Source organism: Podarcis liolepis, assembly GCF_965112155.1.
Source record: "Podarcis liolepis genome assembly, chromosome: 3".
Taxonomy (NCBI): Eukaryota; Metazoa; Chordata; class Lepidosauria; order Squamata; family Lacertidae; genus Podarcis; species Podarcis liolepis.
The window spans coordinates 36494850-36513664 of NC_139557.1; the positions used below are offsets into that span (position 1 = coordinate 36494850).

Genomic DNA, 18815 nt, shown 5'->3' on the forward strand with positions numbered 1-18815 from the left:
GCATTCAAAGTAACATGTTTACCACTGATCCTTATAATCCCAACCCAAAGAAGCATTTTTTTTTTCCTATTTAGAAGCATGCTTGGTCTTCATTTTTAATGTTTTTGGGTTTCTCAGCAACAAATAAACACAGTTATACTGTGCAAGTCTCACTTCAACAAAGCATAGGAAATCCATACCTGACTGTGATCGGCACAAGGGCATCTCTGCTAATGGAGTGATTGACAGTTGCCGTCAGAATGTCCTGCGAAGCGCTACAGCCAAGCTGAGCTGTTGGTCTGCCATCTTCAAGGTAAAGGTGAAGAAAATGTCCTCTGGCATGCTCATCACCGGCTTTAAAATACAACAAAATAATTTAGGGAAAAGAGCATAAATAGCTGAAAGCAAAAGGAGGAAAGGAAAGAAAGATGGAGGAGCCAAACAGCAAAAAAGTAATTTCTGAAAGATCAAATTATACACACAGGTTGCTAATTATATGTTTTCAGTGAGAGCTCAATGATGCTCAGCAAACACTATTCTCTTTGGACACTTCTGCTATCAGGCATGATGATTATGCAGTAATGACAGGAAAACAAACTTGCTTGTACATTAGAAAGCCCCCAGCACGTACTATTATTATAGAATTGATGGTTCTGCCCATATGAAAGGTATTTGCCTGGAAACCATGCATACACTGCTTTGCATCCCATGATGAAAAAAGGCATGATATAAATGTAAGTATGCATAGAGAAAGTCTTATGAATAAATAATTGAATCAAGATATTTCTGTCCTATGCTTTTGAATTATGGTGCTGGAGGAGACTCTTGAGAGTCCCATGGACTGCAAGAAGATTAAACCTATCCATTATGAAGGAAATCAGCCCTGAGTGCTCACTGGAAGGACAGATCCTGAAGTTGAGGCTCCAATACTTTGGCCACCTCATGAGAAGAGAACACATCCTGGAAAAGACCCTGATGTTGGGAAAGATGGAGGGCACAAGGAGAAGGGGACGACAGAGGACGAGATGGTTGGAAACTGTTCTCAAAGCTACTAGTATGAGTTTGACCAAACTGCGGGAGGCAATGGAAGACAGGAGTGCCTGGCGTGCTCTGGTCCATGGGGTCACGAAGAGTCGGACACCACTAAACGACTAAACAACAAAAAATTATGTCCTTGCATTTTAGAAAGTACCTGGTGATAAGTCTACTGGACTAGTTGTGGCAGCTGTTCTTGTTAAAGTTAGCTTCTTGTTAGCTTCTAGGCTCCAAATTAATTTTCTATGAATTGTATACCTCCAGTTCTATCCTCTCCACCCTTATTAATTTTTTAAAAAAATAGTCCATTCTGCTGGCAGCTAGTATAAATGTCTATAAACAGCCATCATTTAAGGCTCCTAATATTGTGCAACTGATCAACCAGCCTTCAGATATATAAAGAAGTGCTTCTCAACAATGATTTGGAGCTGCTGAGTTAAGTGGCACAGTTCAATTTATTGTTGTGATAATCTGCCCACAGTCAATGATGGTCTCCTTTAAAACAATGATTATTTAGCTGAGAAGGCTTTTGTCTACCATGTCAGTAAAAGTGACACTTTTTAAAGTCATTTACGTTTATATATACACTTGTAAAATTTTACACCAACAACTGAAAATTAAAGTGCTAAACCAATCAGTCAAATCTATTCAGCGTGTTCCACTCCTGCTGAGCTTGTGCTTTGAGCAGAATGGAGTAATAGTTTAAATGGTCTAGGCCAAGTGGGCCATTGCAGTGCCATTTGGGTGGTGATCAAAATCAAGATAAATTAGTTTTTAGCCTTCACAGCAAAAGCTCACCATCAATTGCTCTAAAGGAAAAGTGATACTTTTTAGACACAGACTTCAGAAACATAAAGAGGTGCTAGCTGGCCAGCTGATAAAGCTTATGAAGACCTTTAACTGCCTAGACTTGTGTTTCCAGAGAAATTGCAATGAAAGGCCAATTTACAAGCCATTAAATTAGAATCTTCTTACACTTACAGAGCTGTACAACATTTCTGCAGGAGAAGTGGGAAGAGCAGCCTGCTGAGAGGTCTCCCAAAACCTGGCACCAGCATTGAGACTGAGCGGAGCAATAAATATAATAATTCAGGAGCTGGGATCTGAATAACAATTCCATTAGAAATATTTGGATCATCCTACACCCCAGTGTATAAATGTAACACATAAACACACACACACATTTACATTATATTTTGTTACAGATAGGTAGCCGTGTTGGTCTGCCATAGTCAAAATAAAAAAAATTCCTTCCAGTAGCACCTTAAAGACCAACTAAGTTAGTTCTTGGTATGAGCTTTCGTGTGCATGGTATCTGAAGAAGTGTGCATGCACATGAAAGCTCATACCAAGAACTAACTTTGTTGGTCTTTAAGGTGCTACTGGAAGGAATTTTTTTATTTTGATTATATTTTGTGTTTTGCCACGCTGCATAGTTTTGGAAAAGGCATGGTATAAACCCATTAAAAATAATATATGCAGAAATATGACTTATGGTGCAGGGACATGGATAGGAAAAAAATTACTTGGCTGTTTTAAATTGGTCCTCCAGCTCAGCCACACCTGCTTTTCATGGCCATAAAAAGTAGAAGGTGAGGATGTTTGCTTCTGATATTCTATTTTCTGATCCCAGCTATGAGGCATTTCCATCAGCAGAAAAGGCTGTCACTGAACCACCATTTCTTAAAGGAGTGGGTATGATTCACCTCCTGGGACGGGGTCAAATGTCTGCTCCAAAATCTTTATTGTATGTGCTTTCTGGCAGAGCCTCAGTTCTTTTCCAAAGGAAACACACAAAAAGTTAAACGTTTGTTCCGCGGTTCTACTTCCCATGGCAAAAACCTTTCAACCGGTGTTACTTTAAGGAAGCAGATTTTTTTAAAAAAGGTAACATGCACACCATCTGACACATTCTTCATCTTATCCTTCCCCTCCTTTGTTGATTCTTCTAATAAGGTATATTTTTCTTTCATTCACTTTATCTGTGTCCTTATTCTCCCCACACCCCCCATAATTATTTTATAGGAAAATATAGCTCTTTTAAGGCAGAAACCAATGACTAATCAGGACTGAGGGGATCTGTTATGCAATACATAAAAGGTTACAAATTTTGGTCGAAGTATGTGTTTTGGAATATTTATTTATTTATTTTGATGAAGTAAACCAGAAACATACAGACAAAGGAAAGCAACAACTGGAAAGATTCCCCTACAATACTCCAAACTCCAGAGCTAGTACCTACTTCCTCTGGCTGTCTTGTCTCTTGATCAGCCTCTGCAACATTCCTATCGTCTTCCCTCACTTTTCATAGCATACCTCTGAGTGGCTAACCTGGTGCCCTCCAAATGCATTTGGACTACAAGGCCCACCATCCATGTTGGAAGGGGTGGATGGGAGTCCGAGTCCAACAATATCTCAAGACATTCTGCCCCTTTCTCCTGCCTTGCTGCCTTTAGTCTTCCCACTCCCGTGACTTCAAGGCCACTTCTGGACCTCAGTCTGCCTCAGTGTGAGCATTTCATCCCAGCCATGCCGACAACTGCCCCTTCCCACATGGATACGGCCTGCAGTTGCAAACACCGGTGGTTTCCGCTGCAAACGAACATTCCATGCCCCCATACCAGCTCAGCTATTGAGTGTCAGAGACTTCACCTGAAGGAGCCAAGACAAATAATGCTGCTAATAAATAGCAAATAACTCTGTACAAGATCATGCTCTTAGGCTGAAATCCTATGCTCGTGTTTTGGTGTAAGCCCCACTGATTTTTGCAGCACCTATTTCCAAGTGAACATTTGCAAGGAAGACTCTCCCACGTTACCTGCTTTCTGAATCACACGATGGTCCCTGCAATAATTCTCATGACTAAGTGCATAATGGTAAAGTGTCATGTGAATGTTTCACCTATAAGGAAGTGTTTGCTGAAAAAACTCAGAAACCACCCTGTGTAATCTTTAGGAGTTTGTGAAATCACCATCTGGCTCTACTGTGCTTTTTTTAGTACTCTACTGGTGCTGTGGAGTCATCCTGAGAAATGCAGGATCCCTGCAGAGCCGACAGCTGTTATGGCTTTGCCTAGGGGCTGCAGGCTGACAGCTCCACAGGGAACAGCTGGATACAAGATAGCAATGCACATGAGAGTCAAAGCTCCATGGGGAGATGGCCCACTAGTCCAAAGGCATATAGCACAGTGGAGTGAAACAACAAAGGAAGTCACTGTACACAAGGCACTGCAGTTTGTGGTACTGTACTGCCGTCCAATGCAGCAATTTAGAATCCACCCCCACTGTTAATTCCTGATGTTTCTTTATATCTCATGAATGTGCGCAATCTACAGCCAACAACTTCTAGCCATGTTAGTCTGCCATGGCAAAAACAAAGTCTTGCAAGACTGCATCAAAAGAAGCAAAAAAGCTTCTACTATACTACAGCATACCTGTTCATCTTTAAGGTGCTATAAGACTCCTTGCTCTTTTTACAGTCAAGAAACCAATGGAAGAAAAATTATTATAGGTGGGTTGCCTGTCTTCTCCAGACAGATTCATTATATCCTAGGAGGGGAATGGCACAAAATTAAATGATGATGTTTCCCCTGTTTTACTCTTTGCTGGCCTGGAACTATTTTATTTATTTAAAATATTTATATATACCACCGTTCACTCTCCTATTTTGAAATTAATAGAATTTAAGCTGTCTACTTACATTTCAAAACCATTGTTGTATCCATTTGTGACTATTTCCCCCCGCCCCCCTTATAGCTAGAAGAATATATATATTTGTCCCAGTCCAGAACAAGTATTAGAGGACAAACAATATTATTTCATTTGAAGCAAATCCTAAATTGAAAGAGAGCTTTATGGGGTGCAATCCAGATCTTCCCCCTGCACAAGCAGAAAGTGCCCACACATTTTCTCCTTCAGGTGGTAGCTTCTTGTTCCTTACAGAGTGCCCCCCTTGATTTGGGCACTGTAATTTTTCAGCAGGCATGAATGGCTGCTCCTGCATGGAATTAGATCATTTCAGAGAATGTAGCGATCAAATCACAGAATGACAGTACCATAAAAGCTTTTCTGACCAATCTATATATAGTGGACACGACCTCAACCAGGCCCAATCGCCTTCTAAATCCGGCCCGCGGACGGTCCAGGAACCAGTGTGTTTTTACATGAGTAGAATGTGTGCTTTTATTTAAAATGCATCTCTGGGTTATTTGTGGGGTCTGCCTGGTGTTTTTACGTGAGTAGAACGTGTGCTTTTATTTAAAATTCATCTCTGGGTTATTTGTAGGGCATAGGAATTCATTCATTTCCCTCCAAAATATAGTCTGGCCCCCCACAAGGTCTGAAGGACAGTGGACTGGCCCCCTGCTGAAAACGTTTGCTGACCCCTGTAATTAGACCCACCTCCATGGTGGTCTTGTGGTACTCCAGTAATGTTTACACAAATTGTACAATTTCATGGCCAATTCTATATGAATCAGATTTCACTGCTGGGTAAACATCATTTCACATGAGTGCATGGCAGTGCCTCATTTCCTGCTGCTGTATGCACTGGTCTAGTCAATTTACCCCCAAATAGGCACTGGTTTCATTATGGCTTGTCTAGTCTTTCCAGTTTCTCCTCTGTCACTGCTTAGTTATGTGCAGGTCTGCCGAGTGAACAAAAAAAAGAAAAAAGAAATAAATAAATGCTGAGGTTCCAGGCCCACAGCCATCAGGTAGCCTGGACTCTTTGAGCTTTCACTTTTTCAGTAAAAAGTAAGTCACTAGGCCTCATGGAAGGGAAGATATGAAGGAAAACGTGCAAGCAAATTTCTAAGTGATTTCCTTGAGATGAGCCGGCCTGGATGCTTTTCAGCGTTTTTAGGCAGGCATAATGTCAGAGCTGTGACTGACAAGTCAGTGGTTTGGTTACCAGGCAGCAGGAATCCCCAGGGTCTTAAGTAGCTGCCATTCCCTCTTCTCACTAAATGAACTCCCTACCTGCTCCAGTGTGATTTTCTTACACTTTGAAACTCTAGTTTAAAGTTCTACTTTTTCCTCTTATCTCTCTTCACCCTTGGACTTGATCCTGAGTAAATGGGTATAGGATTGCAGCCTTGGCTTTCTTGTAAGGGCCAAAAGGGTCACTTTCAACGCAGAACAGAATTTAAATACAGTTATAAAAATATGTTATGAAGGAAGGTTATGATATGAAATATTTTAAACACATTTAAATTATTAATGTTTAAAAAACCCATATTTTAAAATCCTCAGTGGTTCTGCTATTGGAACAGAGTAGTGGAAAAAGGAAGTATTTTTTATTTATTTTTACTGAATAGCTAAGAAAATAAATAAACCATTTCAAAAATAAAAGCAGACCACATTGCTTTCCACAGTTCCCCACGCTCAGGGGTTACAGGCCTAAGAGAACTCCTTTTGGGAACTGTTCCCCTGTGCACACTAGCCTGGATGAAAGTTCAACTGTACAGTACATGATTGGGATTTAAGCATCTTAAGTAAACACAAAATAATCAAGTCAGATTATGGTTGGCTGAAATCTTGGAGTTGTACCAATCTGGGGGCAAAAAAAGTTGCCATTTATAGTACAAAGATGCATCACTTTGGTTAGAGGCACCTAAATTTGATGCCTATGCTACAAGGACTAATGGTGTAATCCTATGTCTAATCAGAAGTAAGTCCTTTTAAATTCAGTGGGGCTTACTCCCAAAATAAATGCAGAAAGGATTACAGCATAACCCTATTTACCTGGGAGTCCCCATTTTGCAGCTATTTTACACCTCCTTGTATATCTTCCCAACAAACATATGAGGTAGGTCAAGCTGAGAGTCAGTGACTTGCCGAAGGCAGGTAGTAAATACAGTGGTATCTCAGGTTACATACGCTTCAGGTTACAGACTCCGCTAACCCAGAAACTTCAGGTTAAGAACTTTGCTTCAGGATGAGAACAGAAAACGTGCTCCGGCGACGCAGCGGCAGCAGGAGGCCCCATTAGCTAAAGTGGTGCTTTAGGTTTAGAACAGTTTCAGGTTAAGTATGGACCTCCAGAACAAATTAAGTACTTAACCTGAGGTACCACTGTACAAAATTTTAAACTACACATTTTTGTTGTTACTTATAAACATGGGCAAGCTGCTTTTAAGTTGTGATGCTGTCAAATGTCAGGAATAGGGATGGAATGGCCTGTCAGTTTCAATGCTCTCAGTTTCTCATTTTTCTAATCTTAAATTCAGTTCTCTACATTTTGTGCTTTTTAAAAAATGCTCACAAAAATCAGTCTAGTGTGAAGTCCTCCTAATAAACCCAATTCTGCACGCAGTTTTGACTAATGCATACATTTCTGCAAGCAATTCTATCTTGACAGAATGAATTTTTGCATGCTATTTTCACCAAAGTCTTTGAACACACACTTTCTCCTAATATATGCATTTTTGCAAAAATTGGTTGGAGAACTGCATCACAAGTTTTCAGGTAAGGGCAAATTCTGGAGTATAGCTCTATACTGTTTTGGAAAGTGTAAATTTGATAGATTTGGCTTTGAATGCATACTGAATCAATTTTCCCTCCCACCCTAATTAGGAGAGGAATGTAGCAATCAAAGCATGCAGGGTAGGGGGAAATGCTTTCCAAACTTCCTTTGTTTTTCTTTCTAGACTTCCTGTTTCTTCACATCTAGTATCTCATCACCTCTTTTTGTTTATATATGCTATATTTCATTTACACAGTTGCAGACGTTACGTTTTATTCATATATAATCAAGTGAACCAAATGTTTTGTTGATGTTTTCACTCTAACTAGAGTTCTTTGCCTTTTAACTAGAATTTGGAAAAAAAGAGAGAGGCTTGGATTCACAGTTTTTGAGAGCAGAATCCAGTGACAGGATTCTCCCACTTGTAGAGAGATTGGAGTGGGGCACACAGAAAGAAGTGTTTTTCACTGATTTCTCTTTCTCATAACTTGTCTGGTTTGAATGCAATGACTAGCTACGTGGATCACAAAGCAGGAAAGGCAAGAGGAAAACGGAGCATGTGGGGAAAGGAAGGAGGAGTGTAGCAGCCCAAGACTCATCCCTTTAATGTCAAATCATACATCAGCATTAAGGCTTGTATTCAATGCAGTTCTAAGGTAAATGTCAGTCAGCACAAGGATTTTTCCTTGCATAATGGAACATTCTCCTCCCCTCACTGCATGTGTTCCTTAAATCAATTCTAGGGATTTTCCCAACTTTATGAGAAAGATCTGGGGCATGGGTAGGCAAACTAAGGCCCGGGGGCCGGATCCGGCCCAATCGCCTTCTAAATCCGGCCCGTGGACGGTCCGGTATTCAGTGTGTTTTTACATGAGTAGAATGTGTGCTTTTATTTAAAATGTATCTCTGGGTTATTTGTGGGGCATAGGAATTCGTTTGTTTTCTTTTTCAAAATATAGTCCAGCCCCCCACAAGTTCTGAGGGTCCGTGGACCGGCCCCCTGCTGAAAAGGTTTGCTGACCCCTGATCTGGGGAGAAAGCAGGGGGCATACAGGAGAAAAGTACAGGTGCACGAGTGGAAGTTGTTCTGCTCACATAATTACGTCACCCAAAGTGTCAAAGTATCAGCCTAACCTACCTGGAAGAATTTGTCTTCTCTCTTTAATGTACTGTTCTCTTTATAATCAAGTTTTTTAAAAAAAGTGTTTAAATATATGTAACAGAGATAAAACAGTAATTCGTTTAAGTCGTGCTCATTCTCCCCTGTTCAATAAAGTTGCTCAGGGTTGCTGTGAGAGTGAAATGAAATAATAATTATGAAGCAATTTGTGCAACAAAAGCAAAAACAAAACCCTAGGCTACTCACTGTAAAGGAGGGTGCCATTCAAAGCAGTAGTCTTCACTGTCAAGTGAATCATCATTCGGTTCCACTGTGGTCCTGATGCATGTCTGTCCTTAGACAGAGATGTTAGAGAAGGTAGTTCCAAATATGAATTCATGGCGAACGATGGGAAAAATAGGGTTGTATCTAGAACAAAATATTAAAAGGGCAGTCAGTATAAAATTAAATGAAGTGTCATCAACAGAACGTCTCCATGTCATCACTGCCTAAGCATAATTACTCCAAGTCAAAGAAAACTTGTAAGGCCAACCTTTTCCCCAGGATACCTTGCCTGGTTAGAAAGGCTGGCAAAGAAGGACAAACTGGTTTTCAAAAATGGGAGGTTTGATTAGTATCCTTGAGCTTCCTTTACTTCCTCTTGTTTAAGTTCATTATGTTTCTGGCTGCCTGGTGTGTATTCTTCCCCAGTAGGTATACTGGCTGCAATCCTATATACTAGTCATACTTATAGTTGATAGAAAGATAGATCTCTATACCCCAGATCCAACAAGCCAGAAAGTTGCCCACCCTCATTTAAAATCATATCAAATGTACTGGTATTACTAAGAACCAGAAGCAGATTTCTGGGTGGGTTTTTATTTTGATTATATATTTTGTGGTTTTATATTTTGATTTTGGTGTGTGAACTGTCTTGAGACTTCCGTGTATAGGGCAGTATATAAATTCAATCAATCAATCAATCAATCAATCAATCAAGAAGCTGTTACACTAGCTTCCAAGCATGTGGGTCACATTCCTCAGAACTGGGGCTGTGGAATAACATTTAACTTGGTTAATATTACAGAAACACATTCAAAAAGAAAAGGCTGCGAAAATTAGTCTGATTTTGGCTTGCTGTTTGGAAAACTGGCAAGTGGTCTAACCCGTGCAGCAAGGGAGTGGAACCTGCAGGCCTCCAGATATTGCTGGACTACAATTCCCACCATCCCTGACCACTAGGCATGTTGGCAGGGGGTGATGGAGTCTCTGCCTTATCTAAAACGCTCATGTGACCATCCTCCAGTAACTTTGATTGGCTGCTCCTGTGCTGATAGATCTACACTCCATTCTGTAACTTTGTCTAACATATTAGCAGGAAGGTGGGTGGGTTGCCATGGTAACAATGGCCTGCCCTCCTTTGTGACATCTCCTGCTTCTCCCTTAAAAGCCACCAACTACAGGTGTCCATTGTGGGTTAGCGAGAGAGAGAGGTGTGTAGGTGCAGTTGGTGGTAAGAGAGAAAGCAGAGGATTTGGATTTTCTTCTGATTTTGACTGCTTAAAGAGGAGGCGGAGCCAGAATCAACCATGCGGTCAGTTCCAGACCTTCAGGAAGAAGGAAGGTTCAGTGAACTTTTCCTTCGTGGAACAGAGTGGCTCAGACGACTGAGAAGCGCAATGCAGCTCAAAAAGAGCAACAAAGTGGCCCCACTCCAGCCCAAGGAGCAGCCTCCTGTGGCACCACTTGTGACAAAGCTCTTCAAAAGTTTTCCAGAGCTCGAGAAGGCAATAGCCCGAAACCAGGCCCGTATTAGACCAGCACCTGAAGAAGACATAATTGTAGAAGATTTGGAATGAGCGTCCGGCGTGACGGGTCAAGGGAAGGCGCTCCGCTTTGGAAGAGTTAAAAGGGAGTAAGGGAAGAACGAGGGCAATGAGATCAAGGTAACCCTCCAGCCTCTCCTGAGCTGCAGAGGCTCAGGGCAGAGAGACAAAGGGAACTAAGTTCCCGCGGGAGGAATGCTCGCCTCCAGGCCAGGAGAGGCGAGTCACCAGAGGATCAGGGCTGCCCTATGCCTCAGGGCAGATAAAAGCCAGCCAGCCCCAGTCCCAAGTTGCGGGAGCAACACTGTTGGTTGCTAGTTCCTGCCTGAACCTGTCCTGCTTTCCTGCCTGAGCTCCTGACCCGCCCTGGTTCCCTGCTTGCAAGCCTGTTCCTGACTTCACCCGACTCCCTGCCCTGCACCCAGCTTCAGCTACTACGGAATGCCTCCACGTTGCACCTTTGACCACGGACTGGACTTGGACCTCGCCTCTCAGGTAACCCCGAGCACAACGAGGAAGGAGGGAGAAAGGATTGAAGAGAAGCGAAAATGGCAGGGACAAAAGGCTGACTGCTGACTCACCCTTACCGTGCGAGGAAGAAACCAGAAACAATTAAAAAAAAATTGTCCTTTTGGAGATGATGTCTATTTCTTTTTGTGTATCTTGTTGGTGTGTAAGCATAAATAAAGCAAAAGCAATATGTTTGTGGGGTTGTTGTTTTTTATTTTATTATGTTTTTTGTATTCTCATTTTATATTGTTACGTTGTGAACCTCCCTGTGATCTTTGGATGAAGGGCGGTATAGAAATTTAATAATGAATGAATGAAAGGAAGCATGTGTGTGCTCCTCAGCTACATGGTGCCCTATACAGAGGCTTCCAGGCTCACTGAAAACATTATTGGTTGTGCTTTTCTTCTTGGGCCCAGCCACAAGTCTTAGGGAGGGTTATTGTTCTTCTTTGTTATTTTTATATTGTGAACCAATCTGTGGTCTTTGGGTGAAGGGTAGTATAGAAATACAACAACAACAACAACAACAACAACAACAACAACCTGCCTCTAGGAGGTTGAAATTGAGACTCAAATCTTATGGAGAACTATTCCATCCATAGAATATACAGCGTTCAAGGATATTGCTGATGAATTCGGCTCGGTATCTTCTGACTTGTGTTTTTTAAAATAAATAAATAAATATGCATCTTTTTTAAATACCAATTTCTATATACAAACCCACCCCCCGCTTTTAAACTCTAGTAATCAGATCTCATAGCAGCTGGGTCAGTAGCCCTTCCATTTCTTAATCTGCAAGCACCTTCCAGCAAAAAGCAATCCAATTTGCAAAGGTGCAAGTTTGGCAGTAATAACACATTCAAAGTAAATGCACTTTCCATGATTAAATCTTTAACCGGTTCTTGGCAAATGGTAAATTAACTTGTTTTATACACTCATCTGAATCAAAATGAATGCTACCAAAATGAAAGTCCATTTAATGCACATTCATCCTTTCACCAAGATATTTGCAGCTCTGCAAGCATCATTATGTTGTTCTTAATGCTTTCCAAAGCCAGTTTTATTACGATCATTATTAATGTCCTCAGTATATTTTACTACGCCTTGGTAATGACCCTTGAGAGCTGCCATAAAGATAAATTAGCATATTATCTGCATATATTGTGATGGTGGGATGTAGTCAAAACTATAAAACGCTATATGTAAAGACAGAACCGCCATCCAAAGACAGACTCAGCAGCAGAGCACTCTTATTCCATAGAGGTACAGCTGCTGGAATAATAAAAGAATCTCAATGTCTGAAAAAGCTACTCTTTGTTGCCACATATTGCCCATCAAAATGATTAATTGTACCAGATACTTTAATGAAACAAATTCATAGATTAGAAATGTGGTTGACAGCTCAGTTTAAATGCCTGCATAGCTGATGAAGCAGTATTTCGCTATACTTCCAGGTGGAATTCCTATGAAGCAAAATCCCCCCCATATCCATCTGCTTGACTTATACATGTGACCGGAACAACTGCTAACAAGCTACATTTTCTTTCTTTTAAAAATACATGAGTTCAATAGGGCTCTCATGGTTCTCTGGAATTTAAAAAATGGCGTCCTTACTTTTTTGCATTCACTTTAAACAATATTAGTATTGTTGGATATTGAAATCAGCACTGTGGGCTATCCATAATGTACTGTAGAAGTTAATCCACGAATTTAGTGCATTTAAGAGTACAGTGGTACCTCAGGTTACATACGCTTCAGGTTACAGACTCCGCTAACAATGACTAATCAGGATCAAGGGGATCTGTTATGCAATACATAAAAGTTTACAATTTTTGGTTGAACTATGTGTTTTGGAATATTTATTTATTTACAGTGGTACCTTGGGTTACATACACTTCAGGTTACATACGCTTCAGGTTACAGACTCCGCTAACCCAGAAATAGTACCTCGCATTAATAATGTTGCTTCAGGATGAGAACAGAAATTGTGGTGCGGTGGCAGCAGGAGGCCTCATTAGCTAAAGTGGTACTTCAGGTTAAGAACAGTTTCAGGTTAAGAATGGACCTCTGGAACGAATTAAGTACTTAACCCGAGGTACCACTGTAGAACCTGCAGCTGCTCCGTTACTACTCAGGAACATATTGAACTCGCTCTACTCAGAAAGCAATCACGTGACTACTTGATGGGTTAGCTATTGTCAGAAGGAGAAAGTTGGGCCAGGCAGGTCTTGGTTTGCTTAGTCAAGGCAACTCTTATGACCATGAGACCTGAAGGGAAACACAAGCTGCATTCAGCCAGACCACATTTTGCTACCTAATTCCCTCTCTCCCCAAGTTATGAACCAACATTTGCTTGCTTTGCATAGTCCTGGCAGAGGGAGATCCTGGGATGAATGGAGAAACCATCACTTTCTAAACTCTGGCAGCTCATGGAAGATGGGGCAGCGGAGAGGGTGGTCTATGGCCCCCTGTGGCTCTTCAACTGCCCTCCCCTGGGAGCTCAGCTTAGGATGCTATGCTCCCTAAAACTCGTATTGACCAGACTTCAGTCTCACTTTTTCTGCCCATAATTGCCACATCTGCTGTTGTTGAGAATTCTGCCAGTTCAGCTTGGCACTAGTGGGAATCTGGTGCTAAAGTACAGCAATAAACAATATATCAAGAAATAATAACCACCAGAAATGCATAAACCAAATATGTGTAAATACAGCTTAAGAGCACACAATATGTAATGTATTTATGTGACTTACTAAGGATTTCCTCGTTTTCTATGGCACTTGTCTCATATATATGACTATCTAAATATGCTGAGTATTTTTGAAAAGCACCTTTTATCAAAAGTAAAAGTAGATTTGACAACTCCTTCTCCTTCCTTAACTCCAGTATATTTGGATCAAATGTATTTACGGCCAGACATACCACAATATTTTACAAAACACTAATAGGGAAGCTTCAAAAAGATTTTAAAAGTCAGCAGTGCATTAAAATTCATCATAATCTACATTTTTATTGATCTTAAACATAACCAGTAAGTCTATGTCAAATTTGTTATGTATTGTAAAGAAAGCTGGAAACGAGTAGAATCAATTTCTGCAGTCTGTGCTTAGAAGATAATAGATTTTTTTAAAAAATAAAATAAAAAGGCTTTCGGAAACATTGGAAGAATATATCAGTGCCTCACCAGCATATAGCAGACAGCGTGGGTACTTATAGATTATGTGGGAAATGCTGAAGGTCAAAAGAACATTATGTTTGGTTTATTTGGGATAACAGGGCATTAGCTTTCAAAGTCTAACTTATGACCTTGCACCTCCCTTCCTTGCCACTAACATGCAGTCACTTGCATCTGATGACAGTATTTGACTACTGAGTTATTATGCTTTGAGAATTCCTCTTTACCAGCCATCGGTTTAGGATTGCCATGTGTGTGCATGATGGTTCCTTCCACCAAAATAAATACAGAGTCCCACAAGTACAGAAGGTGTCTGTAAAACCTGGGATTGTTGCGCTGGCAAAGTAGTGTATTAGTTTGCAACTGCGCATATATCAAATATGCTGATTCGGGAAATCAGCAAAGTACTTTCCTTAACTATCAACTGTCAGCAACCTACATATTTTGCTGGTCAAGGCAGAGAGGAAAACATTGATAAATTGCATGGATGCAACCAATCAAGCAGCAAGCAGACAGATTACTAGATCCATTTCAAAAAAATTGCTGATGGGTACTAGAAAATTGAAATGTGAATTTGTAACGACATCTGGATTTTCTTCCATTTCCGCAAAGTCAAACTTGGCTCAAATAATGGTCTATGACTGATCTGGCTACTGGAAACATTTGAATGGCATTTGCATCCACCTTGATTTCTTGCTATCAGGCATTTTTCTTTTTTCTTTTAAGAGCAGAATTTAGTTGAACCACAAGGACTGCCTGTCCTTAGTGTTGGTGCCAGACTATTTTGGTGCCCCCACAAAAAACTGTTAACCTCAATTTTCAAAAACAGATTTTGTGCTATGGAGCTCATGGAATTCCCTCTTTTTGAACAGGATGGGATATCTTCTGTTAATGCACATTCAACATTTAATTACATGTACACGATACAAGATGCTCACACGAGCAACTTCCAGTTTCCTATCCCAGTATTTAGCATGTGGGCATCAATAAGGCAGCTTGTAACAAAACACACAAATACATAAGGCTTCTATTTAAAGCCCTGCTGCCACAAGCCATTTTTTCCTCTTCACCCCATATCCTGCTAATACAGTGGTACCTCGGGTTACAGACACTTCAGGTTACAGACACGTCAGGTTACAGACTCCGTTAACCCAGAAATAGTACCTCAGGTTAAGAACTTTGCTTCAGGATGAGAACAGAAATCGTGCAACCACGGTGCAGCAGCAGTGGGAGGCCCCATTAGCTAAAGTGGTGCTTCAGGTTAAGAACAGTTTCAGGTTAAGAACAGACCTCCAGAACGAATTAAGTTCTTAACCCAAGGTACCACTGTAATAGGTACGCCACCTTTCCCGAGTCCTCTATACTGACACTCTGCCTGGATTTTCCTACCAGTAGCTTAGTAGCAGCTACCACTAGTCTATATCAATATACAGTGGTATCTCGGGTTAAGTACTTAATTCGTTCCCTAGGTCCGTACTTAACCTGAAACTGTTCTTAACCTGAAGCACCACTTTAGCTAATGGGATCTCCCGCTGCCACACGATTTCTGTTCTCATCCTGAAGCAAAGTTCTTAACCCGAGGTATTTCTGGGTTAGCGGAATCTGTAACCTGAAGCGTATGTAACCCAAGGTACCACTATATACAACTTCTTGCTTCTTTATAACTCATCAAAGGAATAGTAAGAGACATCAGTAGTGGCAAGTGCCACCCAACCACCACATAAAGTTCCTTTGGTCTGGCTATGTCACCCCCTTCCCTGTTCTCATCAGAGGAATAGGCAAAGGGAAGAGAAAATTGGTCTGGTACATTCATACTGATAATATTGACTTGCCCCTTCGCTGCTGCCCCCAGCATCCACTGACAGAGGCAGTCACCTCACTCTGCCTAATGGTGGGTTCCCCTGAACACACATTGTCAGCCTTGCTGCTGACTAGAAAAAAAGATTGGCTACCAGGCAAAGTTTGTAGGTTCCCGAGTAATATTATCAATTTATTTTTAAAGTGCTGCTGATGTATTCATATCCCCCCACAGCAAATTGTTGAAAGCAACCTTGCAGCAATGTCACATCTCTCATTGATCAACGTAGGACGTTATCAACCCCAAGAATGCACATAGCAAGGAAGCCAGGAAGAAAATTCAAAAAATAATGGGATATTGCCTACCGAATCCGAATGCATCTTCCCCACAACTCTGCTTAAAAGTTTATTTAGAATGGCCTGCCGAATTCTACAGATAGCTCTGACTTGCTACAAAACAAATAAACATGACGGGGGAAGAGGGAGGTCCCATTACCCTTAAGTGAGTTAACACTTACAGGAGCTGGGCAGGCTTTCAGAGCTCTCTATTGGTTATGCATATTTTTCCCCAAGTGAGAGCACACACTGACAGGCCGCTGCAAGGAAGATAATATCAAAAATATGCTCAGTAGAATACGCCCCAGGAAAAGGCACAGCTGCCCCTTTGAGCTTCAGAGAGCTATTTATTAAACAAAAGTTCCTTTAGTGTTGCACTTCCATCTGCTCTGCTTTTGTGTCGCAGATTTTGCTAAGCCATACCTCAAGTGATCTCCAAATGAGCTCTATTGCCTGCAAATTTCCTTTCTGCATTTTCTGTGTGACATACTTAGCTAATATGCCCACTAAAGAAAGAGCATACTTGATATAGCAAAGGCATGGAAACCGTCACCTTGAATTTAACAGGAAAGCCATGCCTATGTTTACTTAGTAACTCTAGGGTTGCTCCAAATGACCCACTTACTGAGCATTCACACAGATTTGCTTGCACAGAGCCTTCATGGTCTTTATTGAACATGCATTCCAATTGGTTTGCAGGGAGGTTAGACCACAAATGAGCATCCACACAGAATTGCTTGCAGGGTGTTTTTATGCCTTCCTATTCATCCCACACTCAATGCATTTCCCATCACTATCCTAACTGCAAAAGGTCTATTTCTTTTTTCTTTTTTAAAAAAGATTTAAGCAGATTTAATTCACTTGTGCAAATCTAAACTTCCCGGTAAGCAGTTGAATACTCCCTTGCAAACTACCAATAGTCTGGAGATGAAGCTACTGCATCTAATGGGATTCAGAAATTGCGACTACATACCAAAATCTTATGTATAAGATTTCAGCAATGCTGTTGAATTCAGTGCAACTGGCACTGTGGTGTGTTCAGGCTGGCTTAGCAAATTAAGAGATGATCCGGTTCATCTCTGATGTTTCATTTGCATTCAAAGTGAAAAGTCAGGGAAAACAGGATGATACAGGATATCATATATACCGTATTTTTCGCTCTATAACACACACCAGACCATAACACGCAGGTAGTTTTTAGAGGAGGAAAATCCGTAGGCATGCCACCCGTAGGCATTCCCTCCATAACACGCACAGACATTTCCCCTTACTTTCTAGGAGGAAAAAAGTGAGTGTTATGGTGCAAAAAATACGGTACATGTAAAATGATTTGATCAGTTTCTTAAGGCTGCAGCCCTGAACAGTTATGTCACTTGGGCTGCAGCCCTATTTGGAAGTAAGTTCCATTTAGCGCAATGGTAGGTTCACCTTTAAATGTGAATAGAATCAAATTTCTCCCCCATCCCTAGTTATCCCATGACCTTTGCTTAACACTCAGAAACCACAAATGGTCTTGCTTCATGCTGTTTCATTGGAAAAGCTAGCACAGCTTGTTTCAGGCAGCAAACAAACCAAGAAGCGTGTGAGCTACATGGTTGTTGTTTTTTTGTTCCCAATGTCTAACAGAGTCAGAAATGAAATGGGCAGCTTCATTTCAGTTGATTTAAATTTATTCATGTCAATTAAAAAAAATATGAAATCAGCTACTTGGTTTTGCTGCCACTTTACATTTCTTCTCGATATTAGATACAGGATATTAGTCTGAAGCCATGAATTTGATTTGCAAAGCAGTGAGCTGAGTATGATAATCACTGCTAGTAAGCAAGTTATCTATGCAAATAACCTCAGCTTTTGAGAACTGGTTTTCTCTACCCACCACCACCTCTGCTCCACCCTGCCGGTTTTTGGAGCCACATTACCACAGCCTTGTTAATGTTTTCTCTTGGCAAAATTTTATACAGACGAACAACCCATACTAAAAGCCTTATTACAGTGCAGCGTTCAATTCATGAGCACCAGCTGTTTATAAAAGGAACTTTGCATTGTTTTAGGGAGAAAGCAACAGGAAGGAAAGTTCAGTATCAATAACATTTTACATTTTATGTCCATGTAGAAAATGACTTTGTAAATTGCAGTGGTGGAGGTAATCTGGCATAGAGGACTTGGCAAAAATCACCTCCTTTCCTATTTTTGTAAACAACAACAGCCCCCAATGGATCGTCAGCCCTCTAAGAATTGAAGGAGCTGCTCAGGACTCAAGACATTATACATGTCCTTCTCAACGTCTTCTAGTGGTAGAGTGGGAATAGAGTGGGAAATCGTTCTAGGAACGGAGGGGAAGGACTCTAGGACTGCATTCACATGGCAGTTTATTCCACTTACCTGAGGTTTGGCTCAGCATAAGGCAGCTTCCTAAGTCCCTAAAACTGAGGCACTTTTTTATAAAAAAGGAATAGATCTTTTTTAAAAAAGGAAGAAATGTCAACCCAAGCTTCCTAGCTTTCATCAAACCTTTTCTCATACTCCTGAAAAGAAGATAATGTATGTTTTTTTTAAATCTGTAGACTCCATTTCTCCTTACAATTAGTAGCCCCAG

The 18815-nt window shown here is 40.9% G+C and overlaps 1 protein-coding gene across 7 annotated transcripts in view; it reads right to left on the reverse strand.

Annotated features, from left to right (window-relative positions):
- The window catches only part of EYS (eyes shut homolog), a 471327-nt gene that overhangs the window by 105628 nt on the left and 346884 nt on the right, over window positions 1-18815 (reverse strand). For all 7 annotated transcript variants that reach the window (XM_083495822.1, XM_083495824.1, XM_083495825.1 and 4 more), the window contains 2 exons: window positions 8846-9007; window positions 180-333 (listed from right to left, as the gene is read on the reverse strand). In XM_083495822.1, the coding sequence (XP_083351948.1) occupies window positions 180-333; window positions 8846-9007 (316 nt within the window). The remainder of the gene's footprint in view (window positions 1-179; window positions 334-8845; window positions 9008-18815) is intronic.